Raw genomic sequence first — 23,875 nt, 5'->3', positions numbered from 1 at the left:
TATAATGACACACCTAAAAATGGGTGATGTATGACAAGACTAGATTTTTCATCTGGGTTTCCAAGCAGTCAATTATTGCAGTAGCTGTAATATGGTTGTAGGCTGTCCCTGAATGGAAATCATGTTCATCTTTTGAGCTGCAATCCCTCTTTTAACAACTTTCAGAGAATAAACTGTACCTTGCGCTTTTGGAATTGTATTTTCCTGAGACTGAAGCATCTAGTTTAGGAATGACAATTAGAGCCCACAGTCAAAATGAGTTTTTAGTTTTAACTTAGAAAGGCTGTCAACTAAGTTACAGCTAATTAGAGGAAAGATGAATGACTCCAACAGGCAATTAGAGAAAGATCATCATTACTTGTACTCTTCACCAGGCCTGAATATAATAAAAGGAAAGCAACTCTTTTGGAAGGGAGCTGTTACTACAGCAGGTAAGCCCCAAGGGGAGAGTCAGGGTGAGGGACTGGAGCAATGATAAGCATGCCATTTGGCTGATAGTTTTTGAAATGGAAGCCTGAATTTTTCAGAGGATTTTTTTAAAAACATCTGTCACTCAAAGGGCAATACTGTTCATTCCTCCTGTGGATATGAAGAAGGTATCGAGGAACCTTGTGAGCTGCAGTTTCTGTTTCTGTTGGTATTTGCAAATATAAACTTCCCAGTTGCTACATAAACACTCCTAAAATGCACAACAAGCATCTGCAACATTTTACATGCTAGTTTGTTAGAAGAACACAGAACAAACTTAAATCCAGCAGCTTTCACAAAGTGTATGGCCCTTCAGCAGCACAGAACTCATCTGTCTTAACTACACTGAAGTACCTGTTTTATTCTCACTATACAAACATATGTTAAATACTCCAGTGTAGTTTTCCACCTTTTGGAATACTTGATCATAAACTAGTGGAGAATTAGGAGAAGATCTGAGCGCTTGACTTTGACAGGCACATTCAAGTCACATGCATACTCAAAAGTCCCGAGTTTAAGTAGTTTCCAGTCCCTGCTTTCAATAAAAGGGCATGCTGATGAAACCAGTAGTCCAGACCAGGCAGATACTATGTACTCATCTCCACATTCATATGAAGAGATGATGCACAACAGGCCAACAACCATCTACACTAAATCTCTATGTTCAAATGTAGCTTTAAGTATTTAGCAATAAGCAACTGTTTGTTTAAACCCAAATTATTCTCGTCTTGCACTACAGAACACCATGTAAACTATGTGCCTGCGTTTATTGCGGGTGCCAGGTGGGACATCCAGCTGTGACATCAAGCTGGGGACCACAGATCAAGCCTGGCTCAAGGAATTGCCTCCAGCAATGCCAGGGCTATTCCAGTGAATGTCCAGTTTATAAAGTCAAAAGCAGAGGGCAAGCTGATGTTTGGACTTTCAACCTGAAAAGCAAGGAGAAGCCAGCTAAATGGGTTCTGGTAGGAGTAGCTTTAGTTGCAGCAGTTTAGTACTAAGCTTTCAATAGTATGCGCTGCTTTCTCAGTCTGCCTTGCAGTTAAAGCAAAAGGAGATAAATATTTTTCACAGTCAGCTGGAGTAGATTTGCCTCACAAAAACACAATCCTTAGCATAACACTTATGTGCTCTATATTGTTATTTCTTCATGTGTCAGTGTTGTGTTCATACGTTTATAGAATAGAATCATAGAATCATTTAGGTTGGAAAAGACCTTCAAGATCATTGAGTCCAACCATCAACCATGCCCACTAAACCACGTCCTGAAGTACCCCATCCCCTCGCTTTTTTAATACCTCCAGGGATGGTGACTCAACCACTTCCCTGGGCAGCCTATTCCAATGTTTGACAACCCTCTCAGTAAAAAAAATTTTCCTAATATCTAACCTAAATCTCCCTTGCCTCAACTTGAGGCCATTTCCTCTCATCCTATCTCCAGCCACCTGACAGAAGAGACCAGCACCCACCTTACTACAACCTCCCTTCAGGTAGTTGTACAGAGCGATAAGGTCTCCCCTCAGCCTCCTCTTTTCTAGACTAAACAGCCCCAGTTCCCTCAGCCGCTCCTCATAAGACTTGTGCTCCAGGCCCCTCACCAGCTTGGTTGCCCTTCTCTGGACACGCTCCAGCAACTCTATGTCTTTCTCTACATAATGATTATTGATCTCCAAGCATTCCTTCATTACATCAGCTACAGGAAAGTAAATGGGAAACATCAGCATGTGGGTGTAATTTGACTCACAAAATACTCCTCTTGATTATTCTTTATTCTCTCTACATGAAATGTGTATCTTACAAGAATTTTAACATAATCATACTGCAATACAAACATGTTGCATTTAAACAAAGTTGTCTGCAAGCTTGGTTGTACATATGAAAAAAACATCTAGGTATGAACTGTATGTAAAAAAACATAATTCTGAACTTTGTGATTTAAGCCAGTTAACCAGTTATGACTGCTATAAGGTAGTTGGTTCAGGCAGCAGGTACACCATACAAAAACTGCTAGTGCGCAATTCTTTTTTATTAGGATGATGATTTAAATTTTTTTTTTTTTTTAACAAAACACTCTTCCATTTTCATGTTTCAGTGATTAATTGCACTTTGGAATAAAAAAAAAAAAAACCTACCCTCCCAGTGGTAGGTTGCATCAGCTTTGGCTGGAATATAACGGCATTCAGATGAAAGTACCCTTCCCTTCTTTGTAGGGACAAGTTCCATAAACTACAGGTGGAGGAGTAGGTTCAGAAAGTAAGGGTTGGAAAACTGAATCTTTATGGTCAAGTTGGAATACAAGGGGGTTTTGTTTCTTTAAAAAACAGAGTATGCTTTACAGGTAGCTGTTAAACACCCTTTCTGCAAACTTGCACAATTATATAAATAAAAATATTGCTCAAATTGACCAAGTTCTCCATCATGTGGTTGTGTAGCTCTATTAAAAATTAACCACTCAAGGTTCAAGAGTGCCATTTCACTTAACCTATAGGTCTGTGCATGTAGATTTCTCTACCAAAACATTTTCCTGAGAGAACTTTTGCATAAGACCACATCAATCAAAAAGTTCCCAACATAGAAATGCATATACTATACTCTACAATTCTATCTTATATAAAACATAGTAATAACCTTTTGAAGTCAAAATTTGTCAACATATTAACCAGTTGCAGGCACAGCTTGAGTTCAGTGTTCTCAATTGTCATCCGCCAGTTGTTTTTGTAAACTAGAAGACATGTGAGAAAACAGTGTTAGTGCTTTTTAGGAAACTCAGGTTCCCCATAAACAGATAATTTCCATTGTTGAAGATGACAACTTCCAAAACAGCACTCCTATGTGCTTCAAGCAATCAATACAGTTTTCAAAATCAGCAAAAGCATTTACAGAGACAATATAACTCACTTTAATGAAGCTGATTTCAGCCTAGGAGAAGTCTGAAGTCCAAGAGACTTCTTTTGCATAGGTCCAGGATCTGCCCCAGGCCACAGAAGTCAAGTATTATTTAAAGAGCTACAACAGTTTAGAAAGAAATGACTACAGGGCACAGCCCTCACCTTTCCAGGTACTCCTTGACATTGTTGTAGCCGTAGAACTTGGCCAAGTGGATGAGCATGCCTGTGGCACAGCGCCCGTCCCGCCGGCGGCAGTAGCTGCAGTTGCACACCCCACGACAAGGAGGACAGATCCAGGCCTGCAAGGGGGTGAATGTGGGAGGGGGGGTAAAGGCAAGCCATGAGTAAGGTTACATTTGCCTTCCCCACCATGTGATTGTTCAGGGCTAGGTTTTTAAAAGCCTATTATCAGCCAGCCAACCAACCAACCTTATTAACACTTTCCAAATTCTGCAGGATTAAAGAACTGATTAAGTACTACCCTGTTTGCTTGAATACTTCTTACTCTGGAGACTCAGGTTCTCTGATGTCCTCAGTACTCATTTTCAAATAGCCTAAAGGCATCCGTAATGCTTAATGGTAACACATCCTATGTTAGGCTGACCATAGTGAACTCCCTAGAACAAGACGGGTACCCACTGTGACAAGTTTCTTTGGCTCTGCTTGCTGGTGTAGCATGACTCCTGGGACCGCATTACCCAGCATGTACATGAAGTAAGTCAGGCAGCTCCCAGCTGCTCAGCAACTGAGCACAGAGGCGCAGGTGCTAACAGCCAGCATTACAGTATAGCAGCCATTGCCATGCTGGGCCAGCACATCAGAGCTCTTGGTTCTCCACTGTCCTTCAGAACAGCCCAGAAGCCCATCTCTAAAGCAGAGGTGGGGGAGAGGAGGTCCCAGAACAAGCTGAACACACAGAGCGCTATTGTGCTGAGAGGTCTTTGCGTATACACGTGCCTCATTCTCTGGCAGCAGCGTGTACTCTCTCCTTACTCAGTGCCTTGGGGGACAACAGAAAAAACGGGAACCAACCCTAAGCCTTTTAGCTATCCTTCTCCTTTTTTCTCATATGTAAAAATTAGAATCTAAAACAAGGAACCGGCATTGCATGCCACATTACTGAAAGCATTAAAAAAAAAGGAAAAAAACCAGTACGTTTTGGAGTTTTTCTGAAAGCGGACATGTTCCTTCTCTTAAAAGCTCTCACACTTTCCCTCCACTGTCATCTGGTAAGCAAGTGGAGCTCCAAAGCTTGAATATGGGTGGATTATAACCCAGGCCCAGCACCTTCCACTTGAGTTCCAACAAGATAAGTGTCAGTCATAACAGTACTACACTACAGATCTCATGGCAAAAAAAACTGAACACCATGTCATCATGAGCATATATGCATCACAGCTTACTAACAAAACCGATATTCATTATACTTGTATTGGGTTTGCATGGCGAGGTTTTGGTAGTGGGGAGGGGCTGCAGGGGTGGCTCCTGTGAGAAGCTGCTAGAAGCTTCCCCGGCTCCAAGACGGACCCGCCACTGGCCAAGGCTGAGCCCATCAGTGATGGTGGTAGTGCTTCTGTGACAACATATTTAAGAAGGGAAAAACCTGCCATGGAGAGAGGAGTGGAACGTGAGAGAAACACCTATGCAGACACCAAGGTCAGTGGGGGAGGAGGTGTGCCAGAGCAGAGATTCCCCTGCAGCCTGCGGTGAAGACCATGGTGAGGCAGGTTGTCCCCCTGCAGGCCATGGAGGTCCACAGTAGGGCAGATATCCACCTGCAGCCCGTGGAGGACCCTACACCAGAGCAGGTGGGTGCCCAAAGGAGGCTGTGACCCAGTGGGAAGCCCGCGCTGGAGCAGTCTCCTGGAAGGACCTGTGGATCTGTGGAGAGAGGAGCCCACGGAGCAGGTTTTCTGGCAGGACTTGTGACCCCGCGGGGGACCCACGCTGGAGCAGTCTGTGCCTGAAGGACTGCAGCCCATATAAGGGACCAACACTGGAGCAGTTCATGGAGGACTGTCTCCCGTGGGAGGGACCCCACACTGGAGCAGGGCAAGAGTGTGAGGAGGAAGGAGCGGCAGAGACAATGTGTGATGAACTGACCACAACCCCCATCCTCCGGCCCCCCATGCCGCTCAGGAGGGAGGAGGCAGAGAATTCGGGAGTGAAGTTGTGCCCAGGAAGAAGGGAGGGGTGGGAAGAAGGTGTTTTAACATTTGGTTTTATTTGTCATTATCCTACTCCGATTTGATTGGTAACAAATCAAATTAATTTTGGGTTTTTTCCCAAGTCAAGTCTGTTTTGCCCACGACCATAATTGGTGAGTGACCTCTCCCTGTCCTTGTCTCAACCCATGAACCTTCTGTTATATTTTCTCCTCCCCATCCCACCAGGGGTGGGGAAGAGGAGCGAGCAAGCGAGCGGCCACATGGTGCTTTGTTGTCGGCTGGGCTAAAACCATGACACCACTTACCTCCAAGCCCAAGAAACGATACTTACTGGATCAAGCAGTGCTGATTTCACATCCTCCCCATATCGATTTCGAAGACATGGTCCACAAAACTGCCCCCTTACTCCTCCACAGCCCTGGTTGCGACAGACTGTCTTTGTATCAATTGTCTTTTGTCGACACTGGTGGCAAGTACTACCCTAAAGGTGGAAAGGAGGAGAAACACATACATATGTATGAAGGACATCTTAAATGCTGGTCACTAAACTTTCCTAATATATCTGCTGATAGCAAAGCACAAACTTCAAACCAAGTCAAATTCAGCAATGAAATTCTTAGTAAAAGAACCGTAAGTTCTGTTATTACGATAAATCATATAGTTATCTGGAGAGATGCTAGAAATTTTACAGAGACAGTGCCCAGCCTCAGTTGCATTGGGAGTCTGAAACTACATGAATCTCATGTTGCAGTTCTGATGTCTTCCTCCATCTAGGAAAAAGTTAAACCTATTCAGAAAATGACCTTGTGACTCATCTCTGCAAATACAATGAAGCATGAAATAGATAGTAAGCTGATCATCTAGATCTTTATGACAATTAATAATAGCCAAAACCAGTGAAGGAAAGAGGAGTTCCATCGAGAGCTTTGGAGACTACCTAACCCATACAGAAATGTCATTTCCAAAGGGTACAAGAAGCAGCAGGGATCACTATTATTTAATGGTACAACCACCACCACCACAACATTTATATTAAGTGAGAATGAGAGATGAAAGGGATGTCAACTCTTATCAGTGGTGAGTCACAGCTATAGCAAATTCCACTTAAATAACTCTATGGCAAGAAAGCACTTGTTTGCAGAGGCAAAAAATTGGTGGGGCATATCAACCAGCACAGGCAAGCCCACAGAAGCCTGGCAAAGATTTCAAAGTTGTGCTTGTGTAATATAATAATGCTGAGCTGCACTCTCCAAAGCCTCAGGAAAGCATATCTTTTAGCAAACACCAGTGAACTATTAAGAGACTTTCAATTTCAAGTGCATGGACACACTAAAGAATACAGCAGCCACTTACTAGAACTTTGTCATAGATTTTGTCTTTAACAGTGATTGCAATGTTGTCCAAGTCCTCCTCAGTAATATCCTCTACTGGACGGTGAGATGAATACTTTGATGATCTCCTTCTTTTGCGCACTCCACAATCCCCCTGCTAAACAAACTCATCTCAACACCTTTTGTCTGGTGTCATGAAGACTTTGTCACCACACCTGGCGACAAATTCTTTCATTTATAATGCGTATGCAGTCAAGAGGGGGCTGAATACAGGCTCATGGACCACTGGAAGAACAGGAAATAGAGTTTCCAAATCATCACTGCCTCTTTCTCTCTCCCTAATCTTTTCTCTACTCCATTTATTATTTATTCTGCTTATATGTTCTTCCTTCCCATCATTGCTACTTCTATTTCCACAAATCCCTAACACATTTTTATGATACCTCCTTTTCTTTGCATTCCCTGCACACCTACACTTTAACTCTTCATAATCCATTTCTTCCCTTTCAAAATAAGGAACTATGACCATCTGCCTTCCCATGCTTTGCTCCTTCAGTCTCCTAGCATACTCTCCAATTGCCTTCTCCAATGACAATCTCTAATGTCCTGCAAAAAACCTTTACTGAAATTTTAAGTTAGTCCTGCCATACCCAGCCCTTTCTTGTTATCCTGTTTGTTACCTGGAAGAGAGTCCTCCACTCAATAGTGAGTGCTCTTTTTTTCCTTCCAAGTATCATTCTCTTTGACCCCTATTCATGTACAAGTCTCATCTGATCCTTAGCCTTCCCCGTGCCCCACTCTTAACACCTCATTTGTCCTTCACCCTAGATCAGCTCTGTTCTCTCTTACCAGCCCAGGTTCTCACTCAGTGCTACTCCACTTTTTTTAATAGCCAAGTTCCTTCTATAATGCTTCAACTATGCCCAGCACTCATTCTTACAAGCAGAAGTGGGATCCAGCCTGTGCAGACACAAACTTAAAGAGTCTTCCTCATAAAGGCTATACAGTAAATAAATATAACCAAGATAAATGACCACCATAAGCTAAGGGAGGGAAAAAACAGATTTTAAAAAAATGGGGAAGAATAAAACCTGCAACTTTTGAATGGCTAGCCAGTACATCAGCAGTTTATTGGTGCAGATTCCCTTCGTTCATTCTCAGTTCAGCTATATAACTCCTATCTTCCCTCTGCTATTTCCAGAGAAGGGTTTTTGCTATTTTTTTCTGAGTCCAAAGATAGAGAAGATCTGCTTTGTCACCTCCACTAGCCCTACTGCCTTGCCACTCATAGGCCTTCTATATTGTGGGCTCTAGTAATTTTCAGATAATGAATAAATAATAAGACCATAAGTAAACTGCCTTGTTATGTTTGGACAACACAGGTCACAAACAGAGCCCAGTTAACGGGTGAAAGATGAGGCAGGAAGGCCTGAAGATAACCTCTGTAGCTAATCCCAACCAAAGGTTCTCATTAACTTTCTGTAGGATGTGATGTCTGCTCTAAGTGCTGGCCAACAATCTAAATGTTTCTGAATCCCTGACTACTAGAGATATCAAAGGCTGGCAAATACCACACTGAGTCTCTTCTTCAAGAGGTTCTGTTGTCTATAGCTACGGAAGTGTTCTGCAAATTTGACAGCCGACACAGTAAATTTCTCCAAGGCAAACTTTTCTGGTGGACGAGCATTTCTGGTTGGGTTCATGCGACGTGCTATCTGGCCTTCAGAAAATGTCCTCCTTGGGATTTTCTTCTGTTTCTAGAAAGAGAAGAAGATTCCAGTAACCATTCTTTCAGTTACATTTGTGGTGTTAAACACCAGAAATGATCTGAAAATGCCTGTACCACACTTGTACTATCATGAATTAATCTGTTCTTCTCCCACCCCTTATTTGTTAAGCCAAACCTCACCAATTTCTAGCATTCCTAAGTGTTCTCCCTACACACTATACCTTTTTGCTCCTTTTACAACACCACACCTTCACAGTCAAATTCTATTCCAATCAAATCACAGAACCACACCAAAATTTTCTGTATGGCATATGAAGGTAGAAGCTAGCTCTCACTCTTCAGTAGCTAAATGTTCAGATTTTCCCACAACCTGAATACACCTTCAAGGAATAATCCAAATACTAGGTTATTTTCTTTTATATTTTTTAAATTGAATGGGCATTAATAAGCTGCTTCTCCTACTTCCAGATTCCTAAAAGCTGGAAATTAATAGGAGGCACACAATACCCTCTTCATATTGTCACACCTGCCAATTACTGCATGACTGAATTCATGCAACAGAAGTCCTGCATGGACACCTACCATAAAGGCAGCTATTAAATCTGACAGTATAAACAAGATGTAGGAAGCAAGTCTGCTTGCTGCCACACACTTTAGTTATTTCCTTCGAAAGAAGTGAAAGGCACATTACAATGAGACAGGCTGGAAGGCAAAAACTAAGCACATGAGGCAACTAGAGTACTCCTGATGCCCTCCCCCTTCCTCAAGTAAAGTAAAGATACTAAATAAAAGCAGCAGGCTTATGTATGTATTCAAAGGATGTTTAAGTTTCCATAGGATTTGACTAGAGATAGCAAGGTTCCATCCTTTCAAGGACTTTAAAATTTGACTTCACCTTTTCACCTGACAACCAACACAGCAGCATTTCTACATGGGCTTCCCAAAGACATGGCCTTTCTATTTTTCCTCAAATCTCTCCAGTTTATAATATATGTGGAAAAACATTACTCTATAGAGAACCTAGAGGGGTTGACAGTTCTCTGCTTTTAGCCAAGAAAAGTCAGTTGAAATGACTACAGTTACATTCCAGGTTTATGTTGAAGTGGTTGAATTTCATCAGCACAGCTCTGCTGGGAAGTGTAGATTTTAAAAGAAAAGCCTGCAAGTGGGAAATTAACAGGATCTAAACCCAAAGGAAAGTGACTATTCTTCCTTATTCCCACATACACAGACATTTGTCTAGCATCTAGTCTAGTGTCTAGTATTTCTGGGGCAAAAATGATAAAGAAGGATCTCACCTTGGTCTCTGGATTTCTTCATAAATTATCTTATTAAATTCCATTTCCTCACTTAACCTCTGGTACTTAAATACTGACCAATAGCAAATCTATATAAATAAAGTGACCAAACCCAAAGTAAGCCAGAACAGACTTGGTGAAATCGTTTCATAGGGAAACACATTAATCCTAAGTCTAGCAAAAACGACTGTCACCTCTAGCCGGTAGTAGAGACTTACCGAAGGAGTCGAGGTGGGCGTTTTCACCGGGAACAGGTCGGGTATGGAATTCAGTTCTGCCAGCAGCTGGGCAAGCTGAAACCAACAGTGATGCTGCATTGAAAACTCACTGCAAACTTGGAAATAAGCAACACCTATCATCCACTCTTCCCATGCACTCCAAATTATATCTGAACATATGAAGTTTCAGTGCACGAAACCTTTCTGGAGGCACTTTATTTAAGTGGGGCTCATAAAAGGGGTTCATTTACCTCTGCATTTACCTGCAAAGCAAAACTCTCCTAGGCAGTACTAATTTCACAGCTCCCGTTAATTCTTACTGGGAATTAGAATTAGCTAGAATTGCATCCAATTTTGTCAAAACAGCACTGAACAGCGCATTACAAGATGGTTACAGTATCTATGACCAATAATGAGAAATTCACAGTTCATACGACAGGAGGGAGAAGAGGAAGACAGGGTGCCCTGGGCCAGAAGATGGTAAGATGTTCCCTGTGGGCTATTTTACTGAATGGCTGCTGATACACCTGTGCCTTTTTTCCAGGGAACTCAGAGTGTCCCCTTAAGCGGTGACATTGTAGCAGGGAAACTTTGCTCATCATTTCTCAGTGGTCCTTAGCAGCAATGACTAGGAACATCCTTTTTTCAACCACGACAGCTAGTGCTGATTTCACAAATGCTGCAAACCACAGCCAGTAATTCTACATACCCCTTGCTTTGTGCAGATACACACAGCAACATGGGTACACGCTCATTTGCAAAGTTGTAAAACAACTGAACCCCACTGGCGGTTCCCCTAACTACGGCGTATGCAGTATCAGAAGCACTTCAGCAAGACAGTCTGTTGCACCATGTAGGAGATGTCCTGGAGGCACGCTTCAACAGAAGCAGTGGCTGACAGGTCCAAAAAAATACCGAGCTGTTCTGGAAGGCCAGGTTGAGGCTATCTTCTGAAAAGCCAGCAACAGCAGGGATGAGGCATGCTGCTAGCTGTCGCTGAGACCGTCATACCAATCATGAGATTAAAAGCTGGGTACAGCATTTCTCGGTAAATACTTCAGTGTGGTATTTATTAAGAGCTATTTAATGTCATTACAGTACTGCAACTGGGATGCCAATGAATTTCACAATGGTTGAACTAGAAGGAAGAGTGGAAGGCAAGAAGGGTGGAAGAGCAGCCGGACCACCACGTTAGAAACGCAAGTACAAAACTAAAGCAAGTTTTTATGTGGGAGCTGCAGGCCCCCATGCCCAAGAGGTGTACCTGAGCCCCAAGACTGCTTGGAAGCTGCAGCTTTTCCTAGAATAAAGTAAAACTGAAGGAGGCACTGAGGACCCAACATCAATTCAGATTTGCATGGCAGCATGATAATTAAAGAGAGCTGGTGGCATTTTGGACAATACTGGAAAAAGCATTAGGGAATGATCAGTGTCTCTTTTCCGCACCTACACACACACACTTTCAGTAGTTATATAGCAAAGTGTAACTGTAAATATCGCACCCCACACAACTGAAAAATTACATTTATCATCCTTAGCAGTTTTTAGCTGGCTCTCCAATCAGTAACTGCAGCAGATCTGTCAGACACAAATGAAAAGTAGAAACTCTATTGTGCAAATGACAACATGAACAACCTGAAGGGACCAGCTGGTTTTCTGACATGTTCCGAATATAAGACTGCAACTTTGGCATCTGTAACTTTGTTCACATCCACATACAAAATGGTTGGTTCAACTCTGGTTTTAAACTTGAGCAGGCTAGTCCTACCTGACGCTATTTTAGGGATAAATGTCTGAATGCTGATGGTCTTCCAGGGTTTTCCCAGGTAGAAAAAGTCAAAACACAAACCACGATGAGATTTTCCCAAAGTCCCAGCACAGCACCAGGGGGGAGCCCAAAATTCAAGTGTTCTGGAGCTAAGTACTCGGATGTAAATGTCAGAGAACAAAGCACTGCTCGTAAGTCTTACCATGGCTTTATTTTCTTTAATATTCATGGCTCTCTTAAGCAGAGCACTGGAACTTTCCTCCTGTGTTTCTTTAACGTCTTCTTCAGACTCTGAAGCAGAGCCCTCTAGTTTGTCCCACCGCTTGCAGCTTATGTCTTTTGAAAGAGGTGTGAGGGATTCACTGTCCTTTAGAGGTAAGTTAGAAAAAGCCTGTTCAGGCACTTTTTTCTCAGATGACTTTCTGGTGGGAAACTGCAAGGCAACACGAAGGCCAAAGCTTCTTCTCTTGGGGGAAACTTTCTTCTTCGCCTCTTCATCCTCTTCTTCCTCACTACCCAATAAATTATCACGTTCTTCACCACTCAAGTTTGACTCCACCACCTAGAGGCAGGAAGAATCCCATGTTACATTATTGGCTGTGACACGAGAAAGGTCATTTTTAAATCAGTAATTCTAGGCAGCACTCTTACCACCCGAAGGCACTGTCATAAATTCACCTAAATCAACAGATTTTTAAAAGTTCACAGTACATGACTTCTCTCTGGGCAGAGACCAACACAAAATCTACATATTAATTTTGTCTGGGATACAGACATGGCTGTCTTCAGAGGAACAATCTTGCCCAGCACAGTCAGTCTACAAGCAGGGGAAGAAGTTCTCATTTCTAATATGTGATGTTACATTAAATAAAGCTTTTTTTCTCTTTTTAGATAACACATATTTTTCTTCAGCATGAAGAAAGAACATCACTGTGTATCAGAAACACTCCTGCTAGAACATGAGGTTTACACAGAAGAGGTAGAAAAAAAGAAGTCAACATATGCATTCACACATAGGTGACTGCCTTTACCAGAACTCCTTTCTTGTTCACATCCACCTCACTTGAAGCGAAGCCTTCAAACACTTCCGTTTCAGAGTCAGTGTCTTCAGTGAAAATCCTCCGCAGTTCTTCAGTGAGGTATCTGGACTGAAACTGAACCCCCTGTAAAAATATCAGCCAGCAGCTGTGAGAGACAGTCAGATACAGAGTAGTCACAATAAACAGGTCCTGAGGCTCAAGCAGGTACCAACTACATGGCATATAATGTGAAAGCACTTTGCAGGCAAAGGCTGTCAAAAGAAAAAAAACAGAAGACATTCAGAGTTTCAGCAGAGTTATTTTAACTTGGCAGGATTTTTTTGCCTTATTTTGAGCACAGGGCTTTAACTGAGCTGCTTCTTGGGGGGGGGGGGGGCAGGGGAACTTCTTCTTTGCCTCTTCCTCCTCTTCTTCACTACTACCCAATAAAAATAAATTATCAGTTTTCTTATGTGTAAATTACCATGTTGTTTCGCATGTTTTCTTCTGGATGCAAAAAACCAGGCCTTGAATGGAAGAAAATACAAACCACAACCACAGTAAGAGGGAGCCCTCCTTTTTTCACCTAGCAGTAGAAACAACACTCTTCTCTGGGCTTGCTGGAGCAGTACTCAAGGCTCCTGGAGATGGAGTCTGCTCCTTCTCACACTGTTACACCATCACTGAAATGACAGATACCAACACAAAACCACAGAGCTTTGAACAGTCTGACTAACATCCCTCCACCTTCCAGATGCTCAACTCTCTCTGTTTTAATCATGCAGTTTATCATTCAAACATGTTCTAGGGTAGACATCCCAAATTTCAGCCTACAGACGAGGAAGTAAAAAGTCAGCCCATGAAAAATAGCTAAGATCTCATTAGAACAGTCTTCACGATATGCACATTACATACCAATTAAACACAACGCACTTACTAAATCAGAATATATTTCCATACTTCCAATCAGAATTAGTAGAAGACCATCTGTCAACTTGTCTCTGTTAGTCTCCTGAAAGACTTGTTCATCGTAGGAACATAACCCATGTTCACACCACACCTGCCTCTTGAAAGCCAGCAACACTCACTTAAGTTTGTTTCCCCAATTTTCCTCTGCTATTTCTTCCTCCTACACAAGATACAAAAATGACCTTTCATACGATGCGCTTGCTAAATATCTCTATTCTTCCTTTCAATTCCCTCCCTTCCCTGACTTTAATTACACACTTCTTTACGTTAAGATAATATCTGGTGAAAACCAAATACAATAGATGAGTGCAAAAACTTACAGGGAAATGGGAAGGGGGGAGCTACTGCATATGCTGTTTCTTTACACTTAAACATCTCCTACAAATTATTATGGGTAATTGGAATGAGTTTTCTCTGAGCAAAATTACTTCATTCTTTTGTTGATAGCTGCAGTGCAGCTGCTTGAGAAAGGAACAAACACAATAGGGAAGTTACTTTAAAGTTAAATTGCATTTCTTGGAGGGAAATTGAAGTTTTTATGCATTCTCTGTTTTAATGAAATTCCATAGAAATAAGCTGTTTGTTAGCTAAAGTGACCAAAAATAACACACCCAGAGCTATGCTGTTACACCTATGAAGAACGGTCTACACAAGGTAAAATATGCATCAGGGATATCTATAGGGGAAACAGCTGAAACTCAGCAGAAATGCAGAGATTATGGGAGCAGGACTGCAGAAAGCCCTGAGGAAAAGCAGACACACAGAAGTCACTACTTGTTAATGCATTTGTGCATCAGCATCCAAGGGAACACCTGATGTACTAACATCCCATTCACCACCCTGGCAGGGCAGCTGCCTTGCCTCCTGTCCCAACCACTGCAGAATTTTTCTGAACTTCACATCATTTTGCTCTTCACACAAAAACCTTTTAGTTTCCTGCACAACAAGTACCTATGGTCTTTCTCAGCGACAGTGGTGTTTGGCATCATAAAAGGATGGGACTCAGCGTAAAAAAAATCATGTTGTTATCATACCATTTAGTGGTAAAGGAGTTAAACTCAACAGTGATGGAGATTTAAAATAATTCTCAGCCCAAGGGAAACACAGGAATGGTGAGGAAGGCTGCAGTGCCAGCTGTAAATTTGGAACAAGTCTCACTGGGATTCCCAGTAACACACGTTAAACTAACAATACCTAGCTCTTCCACAGCATTTTTCATCAGAGGATTTTAAAATGCTCTGCAGCAAAGCCTTGTCATAATCTCCATCTCACAAGTTGGGAAACCAAGGCAGAGAGAAATAAAGTAGGGTGCCTGCAGTCCCCAGGCAGGCAGCAGAAGCAGAAGCTCAGGCTCCTGCACAAGGCTCCCCCTCCACCACCACCACCACCTCTCCTCGTTGATTCTTCTTCATGCTCCACACAAAGCCACAAATACGAAAGCAAGCGACCTCCTGGTTTTCTGAAGTTACCAGTACCGCCGTCTAGCAACAAGATTATGAAGCAATTTAGAGCCCAGTATATTTCACTATGTTTTAGCCACCGTCTTTCTCCATAGCACAGGCTGTGGCTCTATGCCCAAACGGCTTCTGCACTCTCCTGAAGCCATTTGCTTACAAAGGCTCAGAAATAGTACACACTTGTACAAGGCTCATTCTGTCCGCTTTCTTTGCTGCCATCTTGCTTGTCTTCAGCACCTCTGAACCAGGTACTGACCTGATGGACTAGGGGAAAAAAAAAAAGGCATTTTCAATTTTGTTATAATGGAATGGCGGGACCTTTCTGAGAGCACAGCTGACAAAGGTATCTTTTAGCACATTAGCCCATGTCTATCAAGTATGTAATTATAAGCTTCTAAGCTTATAAAAAGACTAAAAACTAAATTTTCTGGCAGCCAAGACAGCACACCAGTTCTCTTCCTTTCTTGTGAATTCAGTTGGTACCTCCAGCTACCAAATCAGAGAATGAAAAACATCAAATCATTATGTTGATCCAAGCTACTTCACCATTAAGAGAGCAGAAAACCAGCAAATTTCACAATCACAGCAGGAGCTGATGGTTTCTGTGGGTCACCACCACTAAAACACAGCTTTAGGGCAGAAACAGCACTGAGAGAAATTTCTGGAAGAAATACCTTGAAGTCCACATACTCACAAATAACAAATACCCATCTATTATGCATTTTCACTATCTTATGTATCCAGAGCACACCAGCCCAGGATAGTAATTCTCTCTTTCCTGTTTGCTACACTTAAACTCACCTTCTAACGAAACCCATTTTCCTTTTTATATTATGAAAGTTTTTAAAAGCAATCATTAAACCCTAAAAAGGATAGAAAGTTTGTTTACATTTATTTTTAATACAAGGACTGCAGATTATGGGTTTTGCTGCGAGCTATGGCTAGCGGAGACTTGACACCAGCTCAGAGTACTACTACACCCAAAGCACATAACTGGGCCACAGCAATCCATTCCTACCTTTTTTCCTGACTCCAGGGAATCAAAACTAGTATAGCCGTCCTCTGACAACAACCTCTGTCTGGAAGCATCCTCTTGGAACCCCAGAAAATCTTCATTGTCACTGGGGGCATTAAAAACATCAGCCACATCCTTGGGTATCTGTTTCTGATTCAAAACGAGACAGAAGATACGAGTCAGACACGCCAACTTAATAGGAATACTCAAATTGGCAACAGTACAACTTATTTTTATACTGTTACGCAAGTACAAATCTGTATCACAAAATATGCTATGCACAAACTGTACCTCATTTAGCTAAACTCCAGGAAAATTCTGTACAGACTGTTTTAATCCCTAAATACAGACTCCAGATTTGGGGCTAGGGAGGCGATGCGATATGCAGGGTGTTTAACTCCACAGAACAGTACTTCTCAGACATAAAAATACGTGTGTGCCTCACCTTTGCAAGCACATGCTCAGGGCACCCTTTATCCATGGTGAAATCCATCACCGCTCCTCCTCTTACACAGCAACGATGGCTCAGAGGTGAGGAACAAACCTTCAAATATAACGCAATGCTAAACGAGTTCAGAGAAACCTTACCAGTAGATCTGGTAACAGTGCCATTGCATATTTTAGCAGACAGACACTTAGCTAACTCCAGAAATAACGGCAATGCAACTCATTCTCCTTTGTCAGTATTGCTGCAGAGCTTTTTCCACGACGCTTGGTAAGAAAGTGAAAACCCATTTTAACCGAGGATATTTCTCGTTTGCCAGAAGCCCACAGTGCAGCCCACCAGGAGGAAGCACTGCCAAGGGCAGGCAGCAGCACTTTGAGGTGACCAAGGTCACAACTTCAGAGTTTGAGAAGTCCAGTCCCAGCGTGGAAGGAGACTCGTACCACCGCAACCAACCACTCCCCCTGGCCGTGTACTTCAGGAAGCACTTCATATGAGCCTCTCTGTGTAATGGGCCTGAAGGAAGCCTTCAGACAGCTCCCACCTAGCCTGCTTTAGGATTTGGCGTGTGGAAGGACGGGATGAACAGATCCAGCCTTAAAAACCGAGGCAGAAGGCATCTTGCCAAGTTTCAGAACATGGTTTTACACAGCCCAGTATCATTTGCAAAACCATTCTGCCCTTCACAGAATGCTCGGGGAGAACAGCATCCGCATCGCTCACCAGCACCCGGACATTTATCTTCTACATCCCCGGGACCACATGTACATGTCACGCACACCACTCTATTTGAAGCAAGCCTCCCTGTTGCTTGCTGTGTGCTAAAGCTGCATGTGGGTTTCCCACTCCTCACATTAATTCTCAGGAATGCGAGATCAACAGCTGCCTGGTGAGAGGGGCCAGTTCCTCGTCCGAAGGAGGTCTCCAGCCCCAAATGTTCAACATCCCTGAGAAGAACTCCAGAACCGAGAGCGGCCTGCCCTTGTCCACTGTCATAGGCAACCAAGGTTGCTCATACAGGGCCCGATATAATGATTATTTTTAATTATTATTTTATCTATTTATTTATTTATTTCTGCCAAGGCAAATGGCCCAAAGGAGGCTCATCCTCCAAAAATAACGTTGCTGACAAAATTGCACTTCCATTAGAAAAGCAAGCAGCACCTTGACCAAAGCTTCACTCTCTGAAATAAGCTACAGTAATGGGCATACATGGGCTTAACTTTATTCTTGCTCTGCTTTTATAAAGCTGATGTAGACTGATGCAAAATTGATTTACTGTTGCTTGAGCAAGAGCAGAATTCACCTCTGAACAACTGACCCTCACAGGCATATAACGGCACGACCCAGTGCACTGCTGCAGAAGTTGTGCTGTCCACATTTGAACCCCTTTGGATATTCCCTCACCCCCACTTCTTAAAACAAACAGCCAGAATCCGCCTCTGTTGCTGTGATGGAATTCACTCAGTACAGAGCGGCATTAAAAATGAAGCACTATACATTTTAATGGAAAAACATACAAGGCGCTGTGAGGCTCGTTGCTATGAATAAATTGCTTCCAGGAGCCACTGCATTAGTTGTTGTGCTATTGTACAGCTGAGTTAACCACTGCTGTGATTACTGTATGCCTAACTAATTTCTTCTTCTTCATCTCTTACTTCTGCATCTGCATCTGAGGAGCCATTATGGGGGTGTAATTACTGATTTTGAACAAAGAAAAAAAACAATTACCAGTAGAAGACCTTTTTTGATCTTTACGCATTCCCAAATACTAAGATACTGATTTAAGCAACTTACTGCAGAATTTCAAAGATTTTTAGTTTGCGACTTGCTCCCCATAGTCTGACTATGAAGAATCCCATTCAGTCATTGATGAGTCCCCGTTTCACTGAAATGGCTCAGGTTAATAACAGACAACAGCTGACACATACAAGGTGGGCATACTCCAGGAGTTTAAAAAGAGCACCCTCACAGCCAAGCTTGCTCATGGCCAGTATTTCTACACCTGAAATCACAAGTCAAGTTTATTCCCAGCAGAAGTCCATCGCCATTAGCAGACAGACATCAAAGACAAACTTGCACCAAACACCTCTGCCGTGACAGGTTGGTTCGCTGTTATTTACTGTGTAGTCCTGGAAGCCACAGACCTTTCCATTTTTAACTTTCAACTAAAATACATTCAGAAACTGATTTATAATCAGCACCAGAGCCTAGCATTTTAACTCTGTCAAAAGTAACAAAGCAGCATATACCAAGAAAGAAAATACACAGTTGCCTAAACACAAACGTCAAAATATTAATCTATTCTAAACACTTGAAAGATGCAGGCACTTCAAGAGAGGATCTTTTTGCCACTAAACCCCTAAAAAAGGCAGGACGGCAGAGAGGCGATGAACGTTCCAAGCTTGCTCAGGGAAAATATTTCAACATGAACAGACCACAGATTCAGACACAACGGTCTGCTGAAATGCTCCAGAGATGTGAGAAATACTGTCTTTTAAAGATACCAGTTACAAAAAGCTAAGTACTGAAAACCTAGTAAAAGCTGGAAATAATTCACAGCTGCTGAAAAAGTCAGTGTCTTATTTCTAACAGGAAATTTTATACCTATTGAGCTCAGTTATTCTTGCACATAAAATACACTTACTTGTTTAAAACACCCACAAGGTACTTCTCAAAAGCAGCAGACAAACATTTGCCGCTACAAACAGCGCACAATCCAACAATGGCCAGAACAACCAACCCTAACTGCTTTTTCAACGGAAGATCAAAGTTCAAGACAACCCCATCTCTCAGCTTCCCCTTCTCTAAATTTGACAAAATACCGCCAGCAGACCCAAGAGCGCACACAGGTTCGTCGGGCTGCGTGGAGGAGAGTCACCGTTCCTGCAGAACCGGGAGCCTGCAGCTCGTGCGTGCCTGTGGGGGCTGCCGAATCTGTCACCAAGGGCCAAGGGCGACAGAGGCGGAAAACGAAGTCGGGAAGGACGTCAGACCTGTTTCGGTGATGCTCCCACACTCTCCATGTGAGTGATGGGCAAAGTAAGGCACCTGGGCTCCCCATCAGTCAAAACATCATTTTTCTAAGTACCAAACACATAAATTCCACCTGCCTTGTTAGGCAAGGAGAAGAAGAAAAGCCTGAGATGAGTTGTTTTACTTTCCACATCAACAGGCAGAATTCTCATGTCTCAAGTGAAAAAGCAACTTTCATGATACCAAAGCCAAACAGATGAATCTTGCCCTTATGCAAGGCAGTGCTCTGGCAGGCTGCAAGGAGAGAATGCTTGCCTTGCATGCACACCCACAGCTTCGGTAGGAAGCATCAGAGTTACTTCTATGTCCCTGTCAACCATATTTAATGTTTTTAAGAGGTATTTGTACATAGCACTTTCATTGCCAATTGTCACACCAGCCCATTGTTTTCCGACAATGTATCAGGAGAACATACTGTGTGAGAAAGCAGGGCTAGATGCAATCCTCTATTTTTGCTCCTACCATAAAAAAAAAAAAATCAGTTGGGCTGTGTTCCCCTCATTCAAGTTTGCACAATGTATGGACATTCCTATTTGAAGCAGAGGACAGATAATTTTGGTCATGTTCAAACTCAGTCAAACTGAAACAATCCCAGTTTAATCTCAAACACATACTCACACAAACCAAACTTGTTCAAAGTCACACCTTCAACACGCACTGGAAAACCTCTTGACTTGTCCCAGGCTCAATACGAAGGCAAGCCCAAGGCACGCCACCCAAGGGTTACAGGCACTGGATTTGGCTCATAGCCCCAAAATAACAACCGAACAGGGAAGCACTCCAAGGCTGACAATTATGGGCAGCGCTACAAGAATTAGAGGGCCCCAGCCAGAATGCAGATAGGTGCCAAACCAAAAACCCAAAACTATTTAGAAGTCAAGATCCCGGTCTTTCCACTGGAATCATAAAGGCGAACAGCATTGTGTGAAAGCTTAATTTTAAACATCATACAAATGTGTGAAAGATGTGGAAGGCAAAGAGAGGCAAAGTCACATATCACAGTGCAGAAGAATCACACAACTAGATACACAGTCAACAGGACTGTCAACACCATCCAACCAGCCTGGGACTCAAGGGCAACAATGAAATCTAGGAAGGCAAGAAAGATCCCAGGTGATCTCTGCAAATTCTCAACAGCATCAGAGGACAAAAACCCAAAACTTTCTGGTCAGTGAAGTATATTCCCGGCACAAGTGGCAGAAGGGTGAAAGGTAAGCAAGTGTTCAGAGATAAGAAGGAACAAGTGATAAAATGAGCAGTCATCGCAGTTTTACAGTCTTCACAGGGATACTTTGATTCCCCCAAAGGTGAAGATGGATTAGCCTGAGCCTGTCAATCTGTCACAGCAACAAATCCCGGGACTTTCAGGGTGGTTCCCCCTGCCCCCCCCCGAAAAGTTATGGTCATTTTCACCCCAATCAATCTACTGCTAAATGCAAGTACTCCATGAAATTTTAGTAAATTCAGCTATTTTCAGAGCAGTAGAGTATGATTTCTACACTGCTTTAACAGATAATTAAATAAGCGAAAGCCCATCAAGCTACTTTATTCTAAAATAAAGAATGCCCAACTACCATCATCACATGGCGAGTCATTTAAAATGTTACCTTCCATAGGCAACATCTACCTGGAAACTATCCCCTACTTTTCAAAAAACGCTGATAATAATGTGAGTACCAGCATATGCGTATGCCGGCATATGAACACAGTCCAAATGCTCTGTCAACTGCTACTATCACTTCTTCTGTAATATCTAATCTCTTGCTGATCCAAACAGTAGTAACAGCTATTTCTGAATTAATTCCGCATAATTCAAGAGCTTCCCTTTCATCTGCAGTGGTGCCTAATTACTTTCCGAGCCCCGGCGTTCCAAGCAAAACACTTTTGTACAACGCCACAGGAATGCAACACATCCCCTCTTCATGTCTGGGCTGCCAGCGTCCGAGCTTCTTGGGTGCAAAAGCTTTGTCAGCCAGGACCCCTTCAACGAGCTCCGTGTACTGAACCAAACTGCTGTGCAAGGACCTGTTAAATTAGACTCTGGGTTGGGAAATGGAACCGCAGGTCTTGTGATTCAAAAGAATTTTGTACTCCCTGGCGACTGCTTTCCATGGGGGCACATACTCGCTTACAAGCTAATTTAGTCAGCACACAACCCATGACTTCAAAGACAAGGAAACCTTCGCCACCACATCCTTCTCGCTCAGCCAGGACTGAACCCACCGCTCACCAGCGTGTCATGAAGAGGAGCAAGAGCCAGCAGAAGGCCTTGCTCGGCCCAAAACAAGCTCCCACAAGAAACAGGAGAGCACTGAGAACAGACCGCACCCTCGGCCCCTTTGCTGAGCCTTAAAAGAGACAAGATGTGCAGTAGAAAGGTGAGCCTCTCCTTAGAGCACCAGAGGTGAGAAGTAAATGCCATTTCGCATTGTCCCGTGTCAGTCAGGTTTCTCCCAAACTGTTTTACAGCGCCCTTATCTCCAGTCTGCCAATGGAGACCCTGAGGCCATACAGAGGCAGAAAGTGCATTTACAAAGTCCCGAGAGAACAGAGGTCCTAACAAACGTTTCGGTGCTTCTGCAACCCTCCTGTTCCACAGAAACCCAGGTAGCTCCCTAACCGTCCATCAGCAAGGCTGACTTTCTCCTCGCTCCCTCCCACCACCTGGGAGACCCACCATACCACCTCTCAAGACTGGAACCACACAAGCAGCCTGATGCATCCAAGCAAATGCCGGGCCTGGACCAGACCGCGGTCGGGTACGCCGATCGACGCACGCCTGCCTTCGGCCCTTACGCCTCCAGCCTTACCAATACTCACATGTATTCAGGCGACTCAAATATGCGCTTGTGGCATTTCAACAACAAAAATAAAAAAGGACGGAATTTAAAAAAAAAATTAAAAAAATTAGCTCTTTCAAAACTGACACCCCCAGGCTTACGGCGGCTAATTAATTAAACAAAGCTCCTCCCCAGCAAGCTACGCGCAGCCCATCAGCCCTTATTAGAGACGTCGCACGACCCACCACGGCTCGAGTTTGCCCCCCACGCCGACCCGGAACGCTTCGGGGCCGCCCCAAAGGCGGCTTCCAACCCGCCCCCTCCCCCCCGCCCCGGTGCCTTACAATCGCGGAGCCGCCGTGCCACGTGGAGGGCGGCCCGGTGGGCCGCTGCGCGATCGTGCGGACCGGGAGGCGGCGCGGGGAGGGGGGGGGGGGGTTCGGAAGGAGCCGCACGTCGCTACCGCGACGTGCGGCTCCTTCCGAACCCCCCCCCCCCTCCCCGCGCCGCCGGACAAAGGCCGCCGTTCTCCCCGGGAAGGCGGAAAACAGGCTGGCCGGCGGCTTTCCTCCGCGGCCCGGCCTTGCCCGCCTCACCTCGCCGCGGCTCGCCGCCGCTACCCCCCGCCGCCGCCGCCGCCGCCGGCCGCGCCGCACCATGGCGCGAAGAGCCGCCCGCGCTGCCGCGGGAGGAGGAGGAGGAGGAGGAGGAGGAGGAGGGAGGAAGGAAGGAGGAGCGGGGGGCGGCGGCGGGGTGGAGCCGGCTGGCGGCGGCGGGAAAGGCGGGATGGGGGGACGGGGCACGCCGTGTGGCCCGGCTGGGGGTGGGTTACGGCAGTCGGGATGGCTCTGCGGAGCTCCCGGCGGTCGGGTTCGGGGGGGTGAGGCGGCACCCACGGCATCTTCGGTTCTTCCCTACGCAGGGCAGCAGGTGTTGGGCTGAAAGGAGCGGTCTGGCCTGGGGGAGTATGCTTCCATCCCCCAAAGGACTTAAAATGTTTGTTTACGCGGTACAGGTGCGAAGTGCAAGCCTTTTGAAAAACTCTAAAAAAAAAAAAGAGGAGGAATGGGGATGATGTAGCTTTAAACGCTTTGTGTGAGCGTTCCCCACCTTCCCGAGTCAACTGCCCTGAACTGTGCCAGGGAAATCTAAAGGTGAAAGCGGTGGCAAGCAGAGCTGGTTTCTTTCAACAGCAAGTCAAGAGTTCAAATTTCAAAATACCACAAATGCTGGAAAGTAGGCCAACTTAGAGCAGTTTAATCGGGAAAACGGGAATATATCAATTG

At 44.1% G+C, this 23,875-nt stretch overlaps 1 protein-coding gene across 3 annotated transcripts; it reads right to left on the bottom strand.

The window, feature by feature from the left end:
* Positions 1–2,219: 2,219 nt before the first annotated feature.
* CDCA7L (cell division cycle associated 7 like) lies at positions 2,220–23,283 on the bottom strand. 3 transcript variants are annotated; one of them, XM_069773549.1, is made up of 10 exons: positions 23,186–23,283; positions 16,332–16,478; positions 12,900–13,031; positions 12,071–12,430; positions 10,101–10,175; positions 8,427–8,612; positions 6,878–7,012; positions 5,856–6,005; positions 3,519–3,655; positions 2,220–3,190 (listed from the first exon to the last, which is right to left on the bottom strand). In XM_069773549.1, the coding sequence occupies exons 1-10, from the start codon at positions 23,246–23,248 to the stop codon at positions 3,160–3,162; spliced, it is 1,416 nt and encodes a 471-aa protein (XP_069629650.1). In that variant the 5' UTR covers positions 23,249–23,283; the 3' UTR covers positions 2,220–3,159. The 3 variants fall into 3 exon arrangements, with proteins under 3 accessions (XP_069629650.1, XP_069629631.1, XP_069629640.1); XM_069773530.1 differs by having other exon boundaries at positions 6,878–7,009; positions 23,186–23,267; XM_069773539.1 differs by lacking the exon at positions 16,332–16,478 and having other exon boundaries at positions 23,186–23,267.
* Between the last annotated feature and the right edge of the window lie 592 nt (positions 23,284–23,875).

The sequence above is a fragment of the Haliaeetus albicilla genome, chromosome 2 (genome assembly GCF_947461875.1).
Source record: "Haliaeetus albicilla chromosome 2, bHalAlb1.1, whole genome shotgun sequence".
Classification (NCBI taxonomy): domain Eukaryota; kingdom Metazoa; phylum Chordata; class Aves; order Accipitriformes; family Accipitridae; genus Haliaeetus; species Haliaeetus albicilla.
The sequence above is the reverse complement of the archived record's forward strand: the minus strand, read 5'-3'. Positions and strand labels throughout refer to the sequence as shown.